Source organism: Carya illinoinensis, chromosome 2 (genome assembly GCF_018687715.1).
Source record: "Carya illinoinensis cultivar Pawnee chromosome 2, C.illinoinensisPawnee_v1, whole genome shotgun sequence".
Classification (NCBI taxonomy): Eukaryota; Viridiplantae; Streptophyta; class Magnoliopsida; order Fagales; family Juglandaceae; genus Carya; species Carya illinoinensis.
In genome coordinates, this window is record NC_056753.1 from 2,949,170 (window position 1) to 2,972,077 (window position 22,908).

The 22,908-nt window shown below is 35.5% G+C and overlaps 2 protein-coding genes across 15 annotated transcripts; both read left to right on the forward strand.

The window, feature by feature from the left end:
- Window positions 1-3,650: 3,650 nt before the first annotated feature.
- On the forward strand, window positions 3,651-16,737 carry LOC122297022 (succinate dehydrogenase [ubiquinone] flavoprotein subunit 1, mitochondrial-like). Of its 14 annotated transcripts, none has more exons than XM_043106812.1 (16): window positions 7,125-7,277; window positions 7,622-7,753; window positions 9,071-9,180; window positions 10,760-10,906; window positions 11,036-11,175; window positions 11,654-11,740; window positions 11,836-11,928; window positions 12,027-12,091; window positions 12,259-12,401; window positions 12,745-12,932; window positions 13,362-13,536; window positions 13,622-13,792; window positions 14,008-14,077; window positions 14,167-14,287; window positions 14,371-14,408; window positions 15,220-16,737. In XM_043106812.1, the coding sequence occupies exons 2-16, from the start codon at window positions 7,707-7,709 to the stop codon at window positions 15,284-15,286; spliced, it is 1,662 nt and encodes a 553-aa protein (XP_042962746.1). In that variant the 5' UTR covers window positions 7,125-7,277; window positions 7,622-7,706; the 3' UTR covers window positions 15,287-16,737. The 14 variants fall into 14 exon arrangements, with proteins under 14 accessions (XP_042962757.1, XP_042962781.1, XP_042962771.1 ...); XM_043106879.1 differs by lacking the exon at window positions 7,125-7,277 and adding an exon at window positions 9,767-9,864 and having other exon boundaries at window positions 7,616-7,753; window positions 9,013-9,180; XM_043106870.1 differs by lacking the exon at window positions 7,125-7,277 and adding an exon at window positions 9,777-9,864 and having other exon boundaries at window positions 7,616-7,753; window positions 9,013-9,180.
- Window positions 16,738-19,477: 2,740 nt separating this feature from the next.
- Window positions 19,478-22,699, forward strand: LOC122297015 (SCARECROW-LIKE protein 7-like). The gene is made up of 2 exons (XM_043106805.1): window positions 19,478-21,631; window positions 22,184-22,699. The coding sequence occupies exon 1, from the start codon at window positions 19,757-19,759 to the stop codon at window positions 21,626-21,628; it is 1,872 nt and encodes a 623-aa protein (XP_042962739.1). The 5' UTR covers window positions 19,478-19,756; the 3' UTR covers window positions 21,629-21,631; window positions 22,184-22,699.
- Window positions 22,700-22,908: the final 209 nt, after the last annotated feature.

Consider the following 22,908-nt stretch of genomic DNA (forward strand, 5'->3'; position numbering starts at 1 on the left):
CACTGACAAAAGGATTAATATTGTCGGAAGTACTGCATGTTATCCTTCTCACAGCTTAATTAGCTGATAATCATGGCCTCCTCGTTTGTTTTGATCATTTCGCTTTCCAAAGTTCTTGTGTGCGTGCATGCTGCTCCTCGTCACGATCGAGTACTAATTCGTGGCCTGGTTTCTGTTTATGATCGTCATCATGGGTGGTCTCTCTCCCCCTCCTCTCCTGTGCATATATGGTATGTGAAGCTGCACGATGCATGTGGGTTTAAATTCATGGTCTCTATCCAAAACAACACTGTTCGAGAGCTACGTACGTCGTACTGACCATTTATATATGCATGGGGTTAATGCTTTTCTGTTAATGCTTGTTTCCATGGACTGTCTCCGGCCTTTATATGGTAAGAGAAGCTGCACGTTGTGGATTTAAATTGTGGGCTCTAAAAGAACACTGTTCGATACAGCTACTTACCAAAGATCGATCAGTCATGGATATATAATTATTAGCTACCATTTTCCGGCCTACTTGACTGCTGATTATCCACTAGCTAGGAATTATAGCTCGAAGCCATGCATATCTCTTTCATCGATCTCTTTTGATCTGTGGTGTAGGGGTCACCTTTCCATTGCCCCCAAATAATTAGCTAGGCCGATGATAAGTCGTTTTGGCGTATTATTGCCTGCTGATATCGTACTGCCAATATTGTACCTACTTCATAAGATATATTAAATATATTTTATAATAAAAAAATAATTTTATAATTTAATATATCATATTAAACGGTAATATTAATTTATTATAATATAAATATAACGTATTATACGAAATTATATAATAAATTTAATTTTATAAAATCTGTTTGTGATAGTAGGGCCTCTCATTACCAAAGTTGATAACTTGATATATAATATCTTCAAATTATTTAAATTATGTGTCATAATGATTATGTCATATCACCTATTTTCATTCATTTTAATATTTAGAATTGAACAAAAATTTTAATATTCAAATCTATCTTCCGTTGGGGGATGTAATGTGTAGATTTGGGTAGTTTTAGATATAAAATGAAAAAAAAATCTATGATTAGAGGGTGTTAAATATACTTTTTCAAAATTTTAGGTAAAAACACATGAAACGCAACTTAAATTACTACCCATTTTACAATCACCCCCAAACAATTTTAACATTAACCCTTACTGAAAAACTACCAATAATTTTCAATGTACCCAATTTTCGTTTAAAAGATAAAATTATCCCTAAAAGTTCTCAAAAAATACTATGAAAATAATTAGAAACAATTCCTTGAATAATTTATTTTTTCTATTTTCATTTATTTTATTTTTTGAAAAAAATTGTTCATGCTGTCTATTTATTTACTTTTAAAAATTTTTGTTTTGATTTATTTTAATTATTTATCAAGGGCGTTTATCTCAAATTTTTTACAGAACTGCAGAGGATTTTATTATACTAATTAATCAATAATTACACTTGAGAGCGAAAATCTCACTATTTAGGACATTTGGGATGTACTCAACTATTCATGTCACGTGACAGAAATCCTAATTTTCACTTTTCTGTATTATTTACTCGAGTGGCATGTCAAGCACATCTCGAATGAACTCTCTGTTTAAACTTCTCTCGAGCAACCTATTGAGCGAGTAATGAGTGAACTTTTTACTTGCCACTTTTTCAATTGCAAACAGTGCCTAAAAGTTTCTCCAAAAGCCTTATTGAAAATAAAAACTATTATACATCCCTGTCGAGTCAAGTCAGGCCAACATGCCAACAAAATCAGGCTCTACAAACCCAACAAGAGTTAAATAAAATTTCTCCTGGTAGTTTGAGACTGTCAAAATTGATTACTTTGGATGTGATTGAAAATTTATAGGTAATTTAAAGTAGATTTGAGTATTTTCTCTAATTTATTTGGTGCTCTCGAATAAATAGGTATTTTCTTTGGTAGTCTTGAATATAAAGTTTGTTTTGATGGGCCTAGAAACACTTGTCTTTGTGGCTCACATGTCTAGACCCAGGCCCGTTTACTATTTCTTGAGTGGACAAAGAGCTCTACGAACCCAATTCAGCAATTTCTGCGTAGGGTAAGCCCATCCATGAAGCATCCCATCAAACACACACTCCCTTATCACTTCTAAACTAGTACAATTTGCCAAGATGATCACGACCAAGTGCTTAACTTAACGATGTTATCAATTGCTTTAAAAAAAAATAATGTTCTCTGTTGGGTATAAAACCCACAATATTAAAACGCAAGTTTAAGCCCAGTTCACTGATGTATTAAAAGCCTAAAACAATGGAAGATGAGAGCAGATACAAAAGAGATCCTGCCATGCAGACACCGAGGATACATCCCTAAAAGTAAATGATTCCTTTATTATTATTATTATTATTATTATTATTTAATTGTTAAGTAAGTTTTTTTAAATAAGTTTATGAATTTTTTTCATTTTTTCAATGTTTAAAATGATTTGATAAGTGTTTGAAAAGAAACATATAAAAAAAAAATACATTTTATACTTCCCGGTAGAAATTCTCAGAACCATCTCTCGAGTCTCGGCCATATAGTCCCCTAAATTAATTTGAGAGGACATAAAGCTCGAGAAGGGAGACAAAATTGACATGCAGCAACTGAAAAGGTGGGATGGAACATAAAACAATGCACTTTGCTTCAATGTGAAGTAAGAGATTGAGAAAAAGGGAGCTTCTAGGCAGCCAAGACATCTTCATATTTCTCAAGCATAGTGGATATAAAATCAAAAGACCGTGAGAGTTTATAAATTCATCAAACATAATGATATTCACCCTCAAATGAATTGTGAAGAGCATTTCGAGGGCCTGAACCATCATCGAGCACCACAACCATCATTGACAGTATTGTTGGTCATTGGACCATACTATTGACATCCACCCTCGACCATCATCGACGGTTCTGTTGGTCATTGGATCTTGACGAAAAAATGCATTAACATTATCAATTCTATCTCAATTATTGAAATAAAATATATTAAAAACAAAATAGTCCAACTTACCCTATTCAACCCAAATCTAGAACGAACCAAAAGGTTGGGTTTCCACTTTTCCTTAATTCCAATTCTAATTGAAATGGCATTCTCCATTTACTTCTATTAGCTTATAAATTGCAAATTCAGTGGAAAAGAATAATTTCTTTGCAGGTGAGGAGCCATATGAGGTAAAAACTTCACATAAATTGTAAAGGATAGCTAACAAGGGCGTTCTAATGCATTGTAGATATTTATTAGACTTTTTGCATATTTATTGATAAAATTATGTTTGATTAATTATCATATTCTTAATCAACTCTTTTTTTTTTTTTTTTTTTTTTTTTTTTTTTTTTTGTCTCGCTAACGAACATAATCATATTAGGAATCATTTATGATACATCAATCTCATCTAAAATTTCTTCTATATCTTACCATTTAGATTACTTTATCATAATCGTAAGAGTACTAATAGTGAAATAGCTAAGTTAAATTTTGGTCAAAATTTAACTAAGTTGCATAAATTATATTTATACCAAACTTAATAAAGGTATAATATTTTTAACCAACACCAAACTCGTTGGCTAAATCTGACCAGCCCAAGTTGCTGGCCATAAAATATTCCTTTCCGCTTGTATTCATCACACGTCAAAGCACACAAAAAGTCCAGAAAGAGAAATAGAAGAGACACCAACCTCTTTGACATCTCCCATACAATCCAGAGTAGCCATCAACCATCAATAGCCGCAACCACCGTTTAGGAATCCCAGTGTACCCACTGTTGCCGCCCAACGCCTTCTGGTAACCCCTCTACTTTTTTGCCTTCAGCTCACTTTGAACCATTTCCCTCCCTCTATCTGAAAAATCCTCTCTTTCAATTTCCATTTATAAAAAATTATCTGCTTTCCTCATGCTATTGATTGGGTATTGCTGGTTTGCTGTGGAATATCGATCTTGGTGGTAAATATTCACTGTTTTGATGTTTGGTTTCATACTGGGCATTCTCTGTATTTGATGAAATGTCTAATCAGACACAGGTTTTGATTTTTCATTAATTCCATCGGTTTTAGACCTTTTGTGTGTTTTTTGATCATTTTATTTCATTTTAATCTCTACTTTGGAACTGCACCAATTACGTGTGGAATTTGTGTGGGTATGTGTCATTTTGGGTTGGCATCTCTCAAGTATAAAATACATGTGTACTCTGGCATGGCCATTTATGTTCTCTACTTTGGTGCCCTAAAGTTGATGATTATGTTTATACAACCATCATGCAACTTGAAGTTTTTTTTTTTTTCGATTTATTTGCATACTTCCGTTGGGATAAATTCATTATTGAAAATCCTCATTTTTTTGTGTGTGGTGTTTTACTTATTGATATGCTGGACTTTGTTACTTTAGTTTCACTTGTTTATGCTTGCTCATATGTAGGGCAATCTTGCGGAAACAATGCTTTTGCTTAGCTTACGAAAACCTGATCTCTAAAGCACCCAAGATGCCCGATACCTTCATTGTGTTCTATTTGAATAATTAATAAATAATCCAGTCCCAAAAGTCCTGCATTTTAACAACCTTCTGTGTACAACCCCGTAGATGTTATTTGGTTTTTGTCTTCCCACAATTTCAGAGAATTAAAAAAAAAAAGAATATTCTTCCCTTTTCTCACAAAACCTAAACCCTACTTGTGAAACATTCAATCCAATTAATTACACGGCCACAGCCATCACATTTCTTAGATCTAACTCGTAGGTTTGAAGCTATCCTTTTTGTACCCTTCCAATACGCTACCTCCACCTATACTGGGTCCATTGCTCGCCTTCCTTTTTCTAGTAAATTTACTCCTTGTTCTACAAAATATGATGATCACCTCTTTAACTGTTGATTATTTAATTTGTGGTATGACATAGAGCAGGCCGAAATAGGTACATCATTGCTTAGAGTAAATTTACTTTTTGCTACATATTTTACCTTTACATATTTTGCTACATATTTTACTCATTCATTCTTCAACAAATATTTTACTCAAATATTTTACATATTTAAAGATCAAACCTTATTAAAAAAAAAAGTAAAAAACAAATAAAAAATGATAATATTTTATTATTATTTTATCTCAAATTTGCATAAGTTAATTTGAAAGTTTTGCTTGTATAGTAAATTAGATATCCAAAAGATGTGATTTTATATATGCATATGCATAAACCAATGTGAATGCTCTGAAGTTAGTTATAATTCTTTTGTATGCTAGAATGTTAGGTATAAATATGACCTGTCCAATCTTCAAGTTCTGTAAACTATACATGTCCATGTTGATAACAATTTTAGTAACGATGAAGATTTGATGCTTATGGAGAGATAGCTTGAATTTTTCTTAGATTCGGTGCAAGGAAAAAAATAAAAGCACATGATGTTATAGAAAATAATTCATAAATATTTTGAAAAAAATCAAGAAATTTGATTCTACACGTAACTACACATCTCTAATGAATTAGTGTTCGAAAATTCAAAAAACGATAAATAAGTTTTGTAGTTACTTGGTACAAGTCAGAAGAAATGCATCCAAGTGGTTGAATAATTTTACATACAACCATGAAGTGCGTAAACGTTGCATAATCGCTTTGAAAAATAGTAGAGTTTACTATTAAAAAATTAAATTTTTTTATGTGAGTCATATTTTATTCATTTTTTTTTAAATAATTATGTGGTGGATACACAATTCATAATTGTAAATATCTTTTCTTAAAAATGAATAAATATTCTAATTATAATTACAATTAAAATAAATAAAAATATCAAAATAAATATTTTTATATAATAATAATAAATTTGAAGAATTTATTATTTAATATTATAGAAAAATCACTAGTTAAATTTATAAAAATAAATTTCTAGTCAAAATTTGGTCAACTTTAATTAGGTCACTGCCCTAAGATTGAGATTTTGTGGACCAGTCGAAAAGTACTTCTTTTCAGCCGCTAGTAAATTGTTAAAAGGCCACGTGGCTGTATCTTAGTCATACCCTTCAGTCCTTGCTGGCCAAAAATGCCCCTTGACACGTGTTGTCATTTTGGGTTTTAAGCGTCGACCCAAGTTTGAAGAATGGTATGGTTCAGGTGTTAAGGTTGAACTAATTCAAGGAAAATTTGCTCTGGCCTAGCTCTCTCTGGAATGTATTTTGTATTGGGGGGAGGGGGGGCCCGGGACACAAATTGTGAATTCAATATAAATTTTATATTATATTTGAGTTTAATATTAATGAGTTCCAATCAAAATAAATTAACATATTAAGACACCATTTATAAAATATTAATAACAAGTTAACATGCTTAATTCGAAATTAACCTATTTAAATTTTATTTTAAAATCACAAGTTTATTATTATTGAATTCTAATATTTATATTTCTCAGTATATTTATATTTTTATACTTTTGGATCTATCATTATATTTGTTATTATAAAGTTTGTAATATTGGTTTTATTATATATTAAATTTTGAAAAATATTAATATTTTTTGTTAGTTGGAAGTATTATTATTTTTAAGATATTGTGACTACTAATAAATATATATTTTAACTTTTATATAAAATGATGTTAATTAAGTTAAATGAGTTATTTGAGTTAATTCAATTCATTTACATGACATGTGTTTAAATAAGTCATGTTGTATTATTTGATATCTAATTAATTATTAAATCGATTAAAATGGGTGACACAACACGACTTATTAAATGAGTTCGATTAAGGTTTGAAAGTTTTACACATTTAATTTAATAAATTAGATTTTGATTGAACTATATAATTGAATATTCCTTACATGACACGAACGTGATCTGATAATACGAATTGCCACCTCTAATATATTACATGTTATAAAACTATCAAAGATTATATTATAATGTTTATATCCTTCCATGAAGACTAGGCTATAAAAATTGTGTCAATTCCAATATTTTATATTCATTTGAATAATTAGAATTAGAAAAATGTGCTAAAAGCTAGTTTTTAATAATTAGAAAGTATAGTCGGTGAGTTCTGACATCCTTGGTGCAAATGTCAAAAACAAAAAAAAAAAAAAAATGATAATTTGTTGTTCTCCAAATAATGGAGACTCTTGATAATCAACAGCGTGCTGGTTTTCTCAGCGGTAATCACATGCATCAGCCACTATTCGCCACCTCAACTGTTCTGTTGAAATCTTCCCATAACGCCTCCACTTTCCTGCCCCTTCCAGCGGAGAGAGAAATATTATAAGCACTTGATTATAGACGTAGTGCATGTTTGAGATTGCAGTAAAAAATATAACTTATAATTTTAGAGTTTATAACTTTTAACTTAAATAACAAGCTCTTCTATTAAAAAGTCATTTACTGTTTGGTAATCATGTCTCTAAAATATTTTTAAAGTTAGTTATATTAATTTTTTTTAAATATATAATTATTTGTAGGAGTTTTTTGATAAAAAATTTAATTTAATATTTTTTAAAAAGTAAATTTTTAATTTTTTTAAATAATTAAAATATTTTTTATAAATTTACTAAACATATCATTTTAAAGAGTTTTTAAACAATTGAAATTACTTTTTAGGCTTTCAAACCCAATCCCAAACAGGCTCGTAGCCAGACAGAGATGTGGCGGTGCGTTTCTCGAGGCCTTCGCGTCCCTTCTTCTCCGGCCTGTTTGACGAGATCGCTCTCCAATGACTCCCTCAGATCTCACATTTCGCGCTTCTTCTCCACTGAATCGGTGCGATATCTCTCTCGCACGTCCAATAATTAAATCTTCGGGTTAATGCTCCTTTCCGTCTTTGATTAGTCTTTACTTGGCTAGCTTTCTTCTTTTTCTTTTTATTATTATTATTATTTTTTTAAGTTAAGTTTAACGTTCCTTATCTGATTGATTTTCTGTTCTCATGGATTCCTTTAGAATTTGCTTGGATCGATATTTGGTTTTGTTTCATGACCGATATCCTCCTAAGTCCTACGTGATTAAAAAAAAAAAAAAAAAAAAAAAAATCTATCTCCCTCTTGTTCACTCATGGATTTTTTTGTTGTAATTTTGCTCCGAGTGGTTGCCAAGCACTTGTAAGAAAGATAATCTAAGCTTATTCGTCTCAGATTCTCCACCATTCGGAGTTCCAGGCAGCAACTGGAATGTTTTATTCGAGTTTAACACATAAATTCTCTATTTGTTCCAATATCTTATTAGCTCATTTACTGTTTTTTTATTCAACGTGTACGCGTTTTGTAGTTTTGTTTTTCCTTTTTCCTTGATAGGGAGGGGTTTCACTTTTGCTTTTGAAAGCTTTGGTTTGGTTATAAGTAGAGGTGTAAATGAGTCGAGTTGGAGCAAGTAGTGGACGGTCGTTCATTTAACTTTTATTCGCACATCAGTCAAATTCAAGATTGTCACCGAGTTTCCTTTATATTCACGAACAGCTTATCTGTTTTTTGAGCGAGCTCGAATTTGTTCATGACCTACTTATTTGACAAAACAAATTATTTATATTATGCATGTAGCTTTATCTATAAATTTTGATAAACCATCTTTAGGCTTTTGTGTATATTTTTATACAGTTTATATATTCATATATGAATGTATATATATTTATATTTTTTTTTCTTACTTATCAAAAAAGAAAATATTTCATATATGATATATGAAAGATTATATTCATAAATATTCAAACAATCCATATTGTGTAAAGAATCTGGTTTTCTTTTATATTTTTCAATACTTAAAATATACTCAATATAAAGTTAAAGATAATATTATAAAGATGATAAGTACAAAGATATTTGAGTTTATATGAAACTTAGACGAGTCGAGCCAAGTTTTATATGAATTGTATCATTTAATAATATCATCATTTATGTTTCTAACGGCTCATTTAATGAATGAGTATAGTCAAAATCAAGTTTCTTTGAGCCCGTTTTGACCTGTTTGTCGAATAGTCTTGTTTATCTACAGCCCCAGTTATAAGTCATCCCTTTTGCTTGTGGCAGACTGGGGGGCGCTCCTCGTACACAATAGTTGATCATACGTATGATGCCGTTGTTGTAGGAGCTGGTGGTGCAGGGCTACGAGCAGCCATAGGGCTTTTGGAGCATGGGTTCAATACTGCCTGCATGACAAAGCTATTCCCTACTCGTTCACACACCATTGCTGCTCAGGTATATAGATTATAGAACTAAGAGTTGTATATTTGGACTTATCAAAAAAAAAAAAAAAAGAGTTGTATATTTGGTAACTAGTACATATATGCAGTATTGAATTCGTATTTTCTTCCATTTGTTTTGTTCCAAACATGTGCATGGTATAGTAGTAGTTGCCCTGTCTTTGCTTCATGGTATGATTTTCAAGATGAGGTTGTCATTCTTGGTACAATAACTGCAGGATTAGATGGTCATTGCATCATAAGACTTACTCCAAAGTCATTTGTAAGCCAGGTGGTAGCCTGCATTGTACGACTAAAAGCCTTTTTAATGATTGCATATCCACACTGGTTTTTTATCCCTTAGCGGAAGTGTGGAGTGGTTAATTCTCAGTTGATGTAATGCATTTATTGTGATAAACTAGTTGATAAATTATATCCATATAATCGATCTGGCCATTAAAATATATTTTGTTTCCTTTTATCATATGTGAAGCAATCTAGACTGACAATTGTGAATTTTTCATCTCTACTCATCGTCTTCACATCAATACGTATGTACTGATGGGAATCTCTTGGATCATTTACTAACTGTGATATGTTAGTTTTGTATAGGGTGGTATAAATGCTGCATTAGGCAACATGACTGAAGATGACTGGAGGTGGCACATGTATGACACGGTCAAGGGAAGTGATTGACTTGGTATATACCAGCGTTACACAGACAAATCTTTCATTTTATTTGTATTATTCTTACACCCACGTTGGATGCCTGGGTTAAGCAAATTACTGCCTTTTTATGAATTACAATGAGGATAAAATTGATTTTTACTTGTATTGGTGTAATGCCCCAATGGAAGGCCAAAACCACATGTCCTATACTCCAAAAAGACTAGTCAACGATACAATTGGAGCTCCATTGGGGCATTATAAAGAGGAAGAAATTCTTTTTTCCCAAGTAATTTGGGATCCCATAAACCACCTATCGTTATCCTTATTATATGGGATATCACAATCTCCCTCTTAAATTCCTGACATCCTCGTCAGGCCTATCTGTCGTAGGTGACACTGCTCAAGTCTCACATTTATGATTGGGATAGGCTCTTATACCATTTGTAACGCTCCAATGGAAGGCTCAAATCAGAAGACCTATACTCCAAAAGGACTAGTTAATGATACAATTGGAGCCTCATTGGGGTTTTATAAAGAGCAAGAACTTCTCATTCCCAAGCAATGTGGGATCCCATACACCACCTATCCTTATCCTTATCATATGGGGTATTACAAATTGGTTTCTTTCACATTTGGTTTGGAGTGTTTTTATGCATTGGGGCATCCTTTGCGGTGATATTCCTGTTTTTCTTATGATTCTTGCCCTATGTAATGGTGTGTATACTTTGAAGAGAATCAGAAATGTTTTATGCAAGGAAGCCATTTTGTTCGTTCTGAATGTTTGAGATTATGAGCTCTCATTGTAAATTGTGACATGCAGTCTCTTGTACTGACATTCACATCGCTCTTCCAAAATTTGTATGTACTTGTTATTCATCTTTTTCTTTTCATTTTTTTAAAGATGCAAGCATATTTGGATCATGTAGGTGATCAGGATGCAATTCAGTATATGTGTAGGGAGGCACCAAAAGCAGTGATTGAGCTTGAGAACTATGGATTACCATTTTCACGAACTGAAGATGGAAGAATATATCAGCGTGCGTTTGGCGGTCAGAGCTTGAATTTTGGAAAAGGTCTGATGATGCTGCCATCCATGTTTGGATTTTAATCTCTTTATCGGGGATTGTTTTTGAAGTTGTCTGACTTTGGTTTTTTTTTTTTTTTATTATTATTATTATTTTTTTATTTATTTTTTATTATAGGTGGACAGGCATATCGTTGTGCATGTGCTGCTGACCGAACTGGACATGCTTTATTACATACTCTCTATGGCCAATCTATGAAACATAATACCCAATTCTTTGTGGAATATTTTGCTTTGGATCTATTAATGAACAGTGATGTAAGTTATTATGCCATAACTGTGGTTTTGCTTGCTGGTTGATAATGCAGCATAATCAGCTACACAGCTTTATGTTATTCTTTTTAGTAAATGTTGCTAGTGTCCCATTCCTTGTAGCTGCATCAACTGCAAGCCTTTCTCATTCCCACTGCAAAATATACCGATATTTTTTTCTGAAAGACCCATGCTCCCCACATTAGGTTTCTCCACTCACCATGTTCTAGCTTAGGGACTATCCTACAAGGGATTATTTAATGTTTCCTGAGATAACTTTCTATCAGCACTTTGTTTGATTTTTGCTTGTCAATGATCCTTTAGATGTTCTCTTTCTTTGCCTCATAGTGATATGTTCAGTTACATAAACTTTCAGGAATTACATTTTTTTTCCTGGCCACATTGCATTTATAGGAACCCAGATGAAAGAGAATCTTTCTTCATTTTATGAGAAGGCTTTTTTATTCTTTATGCGGTACTTCCAGGTAGCTGCCAAGGAGTAATCGCGTTAAATATGGAGGATGGTACATTGCATAGATTTTGTGCAGGTTCTACAATTCTGGCTACAGGGGTACTATAATCTTTACCTTCTTTCCTCTTTGGGTAGTTAATGAAACTCTTGTTTTAGTTGAGCTAAAGTATCCATATATGGCATATTTCTCTTAGGGTTATGGTAGAGCATACTTTTCTGCAACTTCAGCTCATACATGTACCGGAGATGGCAATGCCATGGTTGCACGTGCTGGGCTTCCACTCGAGGTTTTTCTTTTCTCTCGCCAATATTCAATTTCTCTGTTGACTTGTCTTATTCTTTATATGCATATATAATTCCTTTGTTGATTATATTCCTCCCACAGGATTTAGAGTTTGTGCAGTTTCATCCAACAGGTATATATGGTGCTGGTTGCCTCATCACTGAAGGTTCGTACTTACCGAGTTATGATGGAGGTCCAGGATTGCATTTAGTTGCTTAATCTGTACTTTGTAGTGTCCTTTTATGGTTTCAACTGCAGTGATCTTGCTTATATTTAATAAATGATCTTTCTTCAAATATATATATTTTTTTAATATTTTTAGTTGCATATTGTAATCCCGTGGTGAAGGTGGTATTCTTAGGAACAGTGAAGGTGAACGTTTTATGGAACGATATGCGCCTACGGCAAAGGATCTTGCTTCAAGAGATGTTGTTTCCGGGTCTATGACTATGGAAATCCAGGAGGGTCGTGGTGTAGGTATGACATGCTCCTATATATGTTTTCATCCTCATGTGTTGTCTGCGTCCAGAAATGGAAAATATAGGTCTTATGGCCGTTAGTGAATTCTAAAATTTTATTTCTGTACATTTTCCACAAAACCAATGATTGTTCCTGAAAATATCGATGTAGGATATATGCAGAATGTTCATGTATTTGTGCATGCATAGTTTGTGTATATATTTTGTGCACCCAATCATAAAGTTTATGCAAAATTTTATGTGTTGAACGTAACCTGTGTAAAACTGATAAAGAGCAATTACCAGCTCACCTTGTTTCAAATTTCGAGTTTCGATATAACTATGATTTTAATTGTCTACAGGACCTTTGAAAGACCATATATATCTCCATTTGAATCACTTGCCCCCTGAAGTACTTAAGGAGAGACTTCCTGGTATCTCTGAAACAGCTGCAATATTTGCTGGTGTCGATGTTACAAAGGAGCCCATTCCTGTTTTGCCTACTGTGCATTATAACATGGGAGGAATTCCCACTAATTACCGTGGCGAGGTATCATTTATGATATAATGTTAACTTTGCTGAGATATTTATTTTCAGTATTAAGTTGATTCTCATATTTAAGGAATTGGAAGAGCCAATTTTCTTAGTTCCTTAGAAGTTTTATTGGAAAGTGGAAGAAAGGATGAAGCCCAACTAAATGTTTCCCCTTAGTATTACATTTCCTCTGCCTTTTATTCAACTTCTCACTGACTTCATAGTAGTGCAATCCCTAATATGGGCACAACCCAGCCATAACAAACAAAATAAACACTGTTGCAATGAGATATTTTAAAATCTAGTGGTTTATGAGGCTAATTTTGATGCATAAAATCAGTCACTAATAAATCTTGTGTTTATACCTCTATTAAATTACCATAGTGCCTATTTCATCTATTCCGAGTATGCTTTATTATTATCAATCTGCTGTTCATTCCTCAGGTAGTTACTGTTAAAGGTGATGACCCCGATGCAGTAGTTCTGGGATTAATGGCTGCCGGAGAGGCAGCATGTGCATCAGTTCATGGTGCCAATAGACTTGGTGCAAATTCCCTTCTGGACATTGTTGTTTTTGGACGAGCATGTGCAAACACAGTTGCTGAGATTCAGAGACCAGGCTAGTTTATTTTGATGTTAATTTGGAGACTTGATTATGAAATATGTAAGGGAAACTAAAGATGCCTCCACTTGAAATTTTGTAGGGGAGAAACAAAAACCTTTGGAGAAGGATGCTGGTGAGAAGACTATTGAGTGGCTGGACAAAATGAGGAATTCAAATGGCTCAATACCAACTTCAAAAATTCGGTTGAATATGCAACGAATAATGCAAAATAATGCAGCTGTGTTTCGTACACAGGAAACATTGGAAGAAGGTATTTTTTGCATGTTGTAGTTTGTCTTTTTACTTTTTTTGCTGTTTTTCTTCTGCTTGACTTGTAGTCCGTACTCAAAACCCAACTCAACAGAAATTGAGTTTTCCTTGCATAAATAGTTACACAGCTGTGGAAACAAATGCTACTGTGAAACCATCAAATTAACCCTAATAATGAGCATCTTTTACCATCTTCTGTCTCTTTTGCCTCCATAGGTTGTCAATTGATTGACAAGGCATGGGAGAGCTTTAATGATGTTAAATTGAAGGATGGGAGTTTAATATGGTAAATTTTGGGGATAACGTTCTTCATGATTAAAAAACATGATGCAAATTCTTGATGTTGTGAGCTTAAATTCAAAAATCTTTCGACAGGAACTCAGACTTGATAGAGACTATTGAGTTGGAAAACCTTTTGATAAATGCTTGCATCATGATGCATTCTGCTGAAGCCAGGAAAGAGAGCAGAGGGGCACATGCTCGTGAAGATTTTCCAGTTAGTCTTATTTATTTTAAAGTTAATGATTTCTCTTTCATGTTAGTTTCTGTATAATGAATCAAGTTGCTTTGGTTTTGCAGAAAAGAGATGATGAGAACTGGATGAAACACACGTTGGGGTAAGTCATTTTATCACCCCACCTGAATTAATTCTTTTGGCTTGAGATCATGGATGTAGATTGCCATTGTTGAAGTAGAATTTGACATAAGAGTTTTTTAAGTGGTGTAGTGTGGTGTCGCAGTTGAGTTTTTGAGATAGAGTTCTGTCGGATAATTAGCAGGTGATCTGAACTTTGAAAGCGAATTGGGTGGTTTATTTTATGGTGGAGGGATAAACTCCCCCCTATAGGCACCTGTATCCTCTAAAAGTGGTAATTGACTGGAAAGGAGAATATCTTAATTAATCTTCTGGCAATACCCAAAATGCCCCTAACATGAGGGTACAATGGCCTAGGACATAGTAGTAATTTTAATTAATCCTGTCAACCAAACAAGTCATGATATTCCTATCTTCGTGACATATGTGGTTGCCTCATCCATAATCATCTGTATTCATCAACTGTTCTAATTCAATACTTATTGGCCATGCATTCATCACATTGTCTCCTGTTTACTGTCTGCAATCAAGTCATGTAGTCCGCGACTGTGATATAGAAACAATGGTCAATCCATTTGTGTTCAGTATTGGAGAATATGTTACTATGATTATTGATATTAGGGGAAAGTACATTTTTTGCTTCTACAAACTACCATCATTTTTGCAATTTGCATCCCTAACTACCACTTTTTTGGCAATAGATGCCAATTGTTGCAGTTTTTTTGTTTGAAATATACTTTTCCCTTTATATATTAATATTGTCCTTTACTTTGGTAGTAACTTCATTCCGCTTCTAGTTTGTTTATTATCTGAAAGAATAAATCTGCTTACAGCCGAGTTGGGCACTGGCGCGGCATCGCGGTCTCACGTGGCATGGTTCCTCAAACGACATCGTTCTAATTAGAGAAAAAAACCCAAGCCTTCGCCTTCGATGCCCTGTCTTTGAAATCATAGCCTTCGAGAGCCTTTGTCTTGAAAATAAAATTTGTTCTTTGTCTGCATGTTACAACCACGCTCCTTTGACATCCAAAAGCAAACTTTGGAGATTGATGGTAGTGTTTTTGCTGTCCCTGTTTTTCCCGTTATGCAGGGTGGAAAGTGAAGATGATGAGCGTTCAGAACACCAAAAATCTTTCATTTTCCCCTGAAACCTCCAAACCGCCATTTTGGTCACTGCATTTTTCATTCTGCGTTTAAATTCAGCTACCAGATCCATTCAAGCTCTAATCTTGTCCGACTGTGAGAAGCAGTCTACACTGGGTATTGGGTAAGGTAACTTCCAGATGACAAAAAATAAAATAATTTTTCCATTTTTCTTCCGTTTTAGAACTCATAAAACTGCACAGCTCGATTCAATTTCTGAAAATGGACAATTCAAGCCAAAAAGAAGTAGGTGTTCTAAATAAGTGACTTGGGTACAGAGTTTAATCACCTAAATATTAATGGTGGATTTTATATAGGTCTGGTGCTTTAGATGGACATGGATGAAACGTAAAAAAAAAAAAAAAAAAAGTATACCTAAACTTAGAGCTGGGTCTTTCGGAGTAAGATGTAAATGATTTTGGAGCCAAAATTGATGGAACTCATGTAGATACGAAGTCAAAGATCAGATTGCAAAGCTGAAATTTCAAGATCTGAAATTGGAATGGTTGAACTAGGAACTCGGGTTTGGGTCTTTCATAGGAAGAAGATACCAGCTTTTGGGACACTAGTACTTACAAAGTCTGCTTTTGGATGTCAAAGGAGCGGGGTTGTAACAAGCAGACACAGCAAAATTTGATTTTCAAGATGAAGGCTCTTGAAGGCTAAGGTTTCAAAGACAAGGGTAAGGCATCGAAGACAGGCGTGGGTTTTTTCCTCTAACTAGAACGATGTTGTTTAAGGAACCATGCCACATGAGACTGCGATGGGGCGCCCGTGCCCCACCTCGGTTGCAAGCAGGTTTATTTTATCTGAAATGTGCTTCATTTTGGTGTGTTGATATTGGGAGAAGGAAAGGATCAGGCTAGATTACAGGCCAGTTCACCTTTACACATTAGATGATGAGATAGAGCCATTCCAATTTATCAAAAAAAAATGATGAGATAGAGCCATTCCCACCAAAAGCTCGTGTATATTGATACATTGGCTCCAAAACTGTACATGGATGATGTTTCTTTACAAGCATTACATTATGCTCCCCAAGGTACAAGTGGATCATGTAATAAATCTATGTAGGCAGAGAGAGCATTTTGGCACTGATTGTGCATTAAACGGAGTTTGAAATGATCATTATACATTAAATCCTAGTCCTGTGTATTTTGTATTGGCAAAATAAATTAATTGTATGAGAGTTTCTTATTGATAATTAATTAATTGTATGCTCTGGGATACCCATATGATAAGGATAAGGTCACCTATATGATAAGGATAAGGGTAAGTGGTATATGGGATTCTACGTTACTTGAGAAGGAGAAGTTCTTACTCTTTATAAGGTTTTAATGAGATTCTTATTGTATTATTTACTAATCCTTTTAAAGTATATATCATATGGTTTAAACTTTTTATTGGGACGTTACATGGTTTATAGAGCTCGCTGGATCCATAGAATGGCATTGTTTCTGCCGAGTGTACAACATGTAGTCCCGGTTGAAGAATAAGTTATATAGAATTTGATTACAATATATTGCATAAAATATAAAATATGATGCATGCAGTGGTATGTGTTTTTCGTTTTTCTTCTATTTGGCGGTATTTTATTACTTAGATGATTTATCGTTCTTATATAGTTTAAAAAAGAAAAAAAAACCATCTTTGGATCAAACCAAATGCATAAATTGGAAGGGTTGGCCAACTTTGAAATGGTCCATAAAGATCACCAACCCAATAACTCCAGCTGTAACATTCCATATTACCTAAAGCTAGGTTTTGTAAATAATTTAAGGTACAAAAACGTCGAAAAGTAAGGTACCGGGCTGTGGTGTATCGGACACCAGTAAATCGACGTGTCTTGAATAACAGACTCGTAGGCAAGAAAGTGGGGTCCGCTACTCATAATGTATTGACGATCTCTAGCAGAGCTGGTCCAGCTGGAGGAGTTTGGTGCCGCCGAGTTCCAGTCCAATAGTCGTTTGGGAGCCACATCTCCAGTAGTAGGAGGCTAGGAGCTAAGAAAGAAGTGTAGGGGACCGTAGAGTTGTACTTTCAGTCTTGTAATAAATGAGAATAAAAACTAAAGAGAATAGGCACATACTATTTACTCTAAACAACGGCATCAAATGAAAGCATGCCACGTAAATCCCATTTCCTCTCAATCGTAGACCGCACTGCAGAGGAAGAAAAAAGTTTTTTCTCACTTCTGTCCCCTCTCTCTCCTTTCAAGCTTCGTATAATGTCCACCGACCTCCCTCAATCTCCTGACTTTTCTTTTTCCTCCCTCAATTTCATGTCCTTCTCCTCTCTACAGTTTCTTACCACAATCTTAACCATTTCAAACAGATTAAATCAGTCAATTCCTTCTCCTTTTTTTACTCTTAGATGCAAGATGGTTGCTACTGATTTGATTTTGCTTCCTAACGTTTCTCATACTTCCTTCAATGCTTTCCACGAGTAAAAAATAAAGTTGGCTTTTCCTGTTGAGAAATATTTGGGAAATGATTTTTAACAAAAAATTATGTTTTTTGTTTTTGGGTGTTTTCTTTCTTTAATCTTATGTAATCTTCTATAATTTTGATTAATTTTAATTTTTGGTGAAAGTTGTATGAGGGGAAAATTTGTTTGGGTGTTTTGACAGGATGGGTTCAGGCAAATGTGAAGGTTGTAGATAGCCTGACTTGTCCAATATTAGCTCTAAAACGTTTTGATCTCTATAGTAAGGGTTGTAAGGGTTTTTTGTATATACATCGATTTCATTAAGCATCAGATCATAATTATCAGTTAAACAAAGTTGAAATTTACCCTGCTGGTAATTGCTTTCAGATCAACTAAATAAAATGTTGTTGCCAACACCGGATACTTGGGCTCGTAAAATGCTGTTGGTCGGATTCTTGAAGCTCTCCCATAGGATGCTTGAGGTTGTGCTCGTCATCATCAAGTTTCCAGTGTCAAGCATGGCCCGTGCGATATCGAAACATTTCCAGTGTTTTCATAACCCCACAAGTACAACCCATCTGATTTTGTGAGCACAAAAGCTGTCCGGCGGTGGTTAGCTTCATGATTGAATCTCGGTCAGTCAGGTGATCTCTGTTTGCAGACCAAACTATGATTTTTTTTGGTATCTTAGCAAACCAGATTACGAGAAAGAACTGGTCTTCTTGACCTGGAAGGCTGCAGAATCCGAATGCAGAATAAAGAAATATTAACTCACACTTTATTCCTAGCCATAGTGTAGAAGTTTAATATAAGGTAAGTGCAGTGTAGGATTTTTGCATAAAGGAGTCTGACATGTCAAAATATTATTAGTTATCGTTAAACTCATAACGTAGGAACTTCCGTTCCAAAGAGGAACTCAAAACTAAATTATCCTTCAAAAACTAATTTCTTGATTTAGAATATATTATATATACTCAATTCATAAAAAAGACATTTTTTTAATAATTAAAAAAAAATCATGGTCGGTTTGGACATATTGGATACCTGGTATTTGATGAAATGTCTAGCCGAGAGAGCACAAAGAAGTAATATTCATCTTAAATTTTAAGAATTTTCTATATTAACATAAAGCTCGTTTTAATTGACACATGGAACGTGGTTTCTGACAGTAACTGTATCGCTACTCCTATGAACGGTAATGCCGCAACGGTCGTTAATTTAACACATGTAGACTAGAGTAGACTAGGGTTAATTAGTAATTATAATTAGGATTGGATCATACTGGAGTTTATTAAATATACCCATTAAATATATACATTAATATAAATAAATTTTTTATTTTCATTTAAAAAATTAAAATATATATATAAATACACTAATCTTCACTTTTTTAATTATTAAAAAACTAAAAAATATATAAATAGACAAATTTAATAATCATCTTATCATTTTTACCGTAATTTTCTATCTCACACGTTCAGTTTTCCTCAACTGACAAGTCAGATAATTATCAGCCTTATTTCTCTGTTTCAATATTTTTCTTTTTGTTATAATCGGAAAAGGCTGGAGCTCAGCTCTCTATATCCTCTTCGGGAAGGGGCTTTTTATCAGCGCTGCTCTTGTCCTTCTCACTCGGCTTGTTCAGCTTTTGTTCCTTCTTTCAACCTACTCTACTTTTTTCACTCTCCGGCTCTGTCTCTCATCTTTTGACTGTGAATGCTCCCAGAACACTCGCTCTCTTGCTGATCTTTCTGGGGGTAATGCGAGTGCAGTTTCTTTCCGGCGAGATTTGGCCTTAGAATGGCATACATGTGTACGGACAGCGGCAACCTCATGGCAATTGCTCAGCAAGTCATCAACCAGAAACAACAACGAGAGGAACAACAACAGCACCATGCTCACCACCACCAGCAACAACAACAGCTCGTGGGCGTCAATCCCCTCTCCCTGAATCCATGGACAAATACTCACCACACCTTGTCCGGGTCTCCGAGTTCGGGTTTTGGCCTCACTGGTACCGGGTTCCCCGACCAGTTTCCCGTCAGCGGTGGACCAGATTCTGTCGAGCCAGGGTTTCAGTTTCACAACTTGGAGCATCAATCGACCGGGTTTAGGTTTGCTGATTTTGGAGGTGGTTCGGGTGGTGAGTTCGACTCCGACGAATGGATGGACAGCTTAATGGGCGGTGGGGATTCAACGGATAGTTCCAATCTTCCCTCCGGATACGAAGCATGGCAGAACAATGCCGATTATGGAATCTACGGTTCCGATCCTTTTGCCACCCGCCCCAGTCGACTCAGCGTCGCTTGTGGTCCTCCGTCCGACCTAAACCGATTCGTCTTCCCAGATACTCAGAAGAGTCCTACTCCAAACCCTTCTTCTCAACCCCAGGTCCCCTCGTGGACGCCACCTCCATCACCACCCCCGACGTCATCTCCACCAGCGGTAATTAAGGACGCCAAGCCGCCGAACACTTCACTGCAGAGCCCACACAGGAACGACGTCGTTGGTGTCTCATCTAGCCACTCACCGGAAGTCGAGTCTGCACGGCCTCTTCTCAAAAAGCTCCTCGACTGTGCTAGACTAGCCGATTCGGAACCTGGTCGTGCCGTGAAATCACTTATTGGGCTCGGCAAATTAGTGTCCGAGCGTGGAGATCCAACCGAGAGGGTAGCCTATCACTTCTATCGGGCGCTATGTGGCAGGCTGTCTGTTCAAACTGAGAAAAGCTCGACCGTCACTGAAGAAGAGAGCATGTCCGAGGATTTCACACTGGCTTACAAATCTCTTAACGATGCGTGCCCATACTCGAAGTTTGCACATTTAACAGCAAACCAAGCAATCCTTGAAGCTACAGACGGGGCAACCAAGATTCACATAGTAGATTTCGGCATCGTTCAAGGGGTTCAATGGGCAGCGCTTCTACAAGCTCTGGCGACCCGTTCCACTGGAAAGCCCACTACGATTCGCATCTCGGGCATACCCGCCCCGGCTATAGGTAAATCTCCGGCTGCTTCCCTATTGGCAACGGGAAACCGGCTACGCGAATTTGCTGATATTCTCAAGATGAATTTCGTGTTCGAGCCTGTCCTGACCCCGATTGAGGAGCTCGACGAGTCAAGCTTCCGAGTCGAGCCGGATGAGTTCTTGGCAGTAAACTTCATGCTTCAGCTATACAATTTGTTAGACGAAACTCCCGTCGCCGTCGAAACTGCTCTCCGGCTGGCTAAGTCGCTGAGTCCAAAAATTGTTACTTTGGGGGAATACGAAGTCAGTTTAAACGGTATCGGGTTCTCTCAGCGATTCAAGAACGCGTCGAGGTTCTACTCGGCCTTGTTCGAATCGCTGGAGCCCAACTTGACCCGAGACTCCCCCGAGAGGCTCCAAGTGGAGAGACAGTTACTTGGCCGTCGAATCGCGGGTGTAATTGGAGCTGAGGAGCCTGGAAGCAGCAAGAGAGAACGAATGGAGGACAAAGAGCACTGGAGGATTTTGATGGAAAGTTGTGGTTTTGAGCCTGTAGCCCTCAGCCATTACGCAGTGAGTCAGGCTAAGATGCTCTTATGGAACTACAATTACAGTTCCTCGTATTCTCTAATCGAATCTACGCCTGGGTTTTTCTCTCTGGCATGGAACCAAGTCCCACTTCTGACTGTTTCTTCATGGCGTTGATGGGTTTGTTCTCAGCTCGAATCTCTTTTCTCCGATGCGGAAATTAATGTTTTGACGATCGGGTTGTGGAAATTAGTCGTGCTTAGTAAAATTATAGGCAGTCTTCGTTGCAATCCACTGGCAATTGGCATTAAAATACTACTGCATTTCCAAAATCTTAGAATTTCTTGGGCCAGAACCTGCTTGTTAATATTGCAGAATTTTCTACATTTATATTTCTGTTACAAACATTGTTTATATATATCTCGATCATGATATCTCTTTGAAAATTTTCAGAATTTGATATTTATGTTAGATGTTGAACTGACTTTATATATTAACGTTATAATGTTGAAAATCCACATTAAATTTGATGCTATAAAACTATAAAATATTTTTTAAAAAAATAAATATAAAAAAATATGCATTAAAAAGTACTATATTAAAAAGTATATAAAACTAAGAATATTATATTAGTATAGAGAATGTGATGTATGATTCAATAGGAACTTTGAGTGGGTAGCTAAAACCAAAATGTGTCATATTAGCAACTATACCTAAACCAATGTGTTACAGGTAGTTATGCGATATGTCTAATGGAGAGGGGTTTTTGCACTCAACCAGGCCGGACCCAAGGCTCACGATATCTAGTTGGGGAAGGTCTAGACGAAGCTAGTGGCCCGAGAAAGGGAAAAGGAGCTGACGACTCCTTCAGTCATTGAGCATTAATGGGAGATAGATAGGCCAGGATTCTATCCCTAATAAGATTGGCCGCTGAATGCAATTGCAAGTGGCCAGTCTCGAGGTCGGATCCCTGCAGCCGACAGGAACGATCACATTAAATGTAATGTCATGACATCCAAAGCAAAGGCGACCATTGCAGCCACCAAGAACCCTCCAAAGGAAACAGCTATTAAAGGAAGAGGGCCAACGAAGGGTGCGAGGGTTACACACACTTGTTATCCATCTCCAAACTTCCATCTTTTCCCAAGTTCAGTCTTTACATTCTCATCCATTATGTTATTCTCTCTACAAACCTGATTTAGACATTAGAGACGACATGATCACCTCACGCCATCTTCTATTATATTCCTTCCACGTATGTCTGGGAGACTTGTTGCTTTACGTCGGCTACAGAACACGCGTCAACATCTATCACAATTATAAATAGTTCAATATATAGCACTAGTCTGCAAAATAAACATAAAGAGAAGGTATATAGTTAATGTGTTAATATATAGTTAATGTGTTAATATTAGATGTCGAATTATTGTGGCATTATCGATCAGGATATCATGCAG

Excerpts from the sequence above, each read along its gene's own strand:
- LOC122297022 (XM_043106812.1), top strand. The coding sequence starts at position 7,707 with ATGACTCCCTCAGATCTCACATTTCGCGCTTCTTCTCCACTGAATCG. Across the intron at positions 10,907-11,035 it reads GAGCTTGAATTTTGGAAAAG|GTGGACAGGCATATCGTTGT; the intron begins GTCTGATGATGC and ends TTTTTATTATAG. Across the intron at positions 12,092-12,258 it reads GGTTGCCTCATCACTGAAGG|ATCCCGTGGTGAAGGTGGTA; the intron begins TTCGTACTTACC and ends TTGCATATTGTA.
- LOC122297015 (XM_043106805.1), top strand. The coding sequence starts at position 19,757 with ATGGCATACATGTGTACGGACAGCGGCAACCTCATGGCAATTGCTCAG.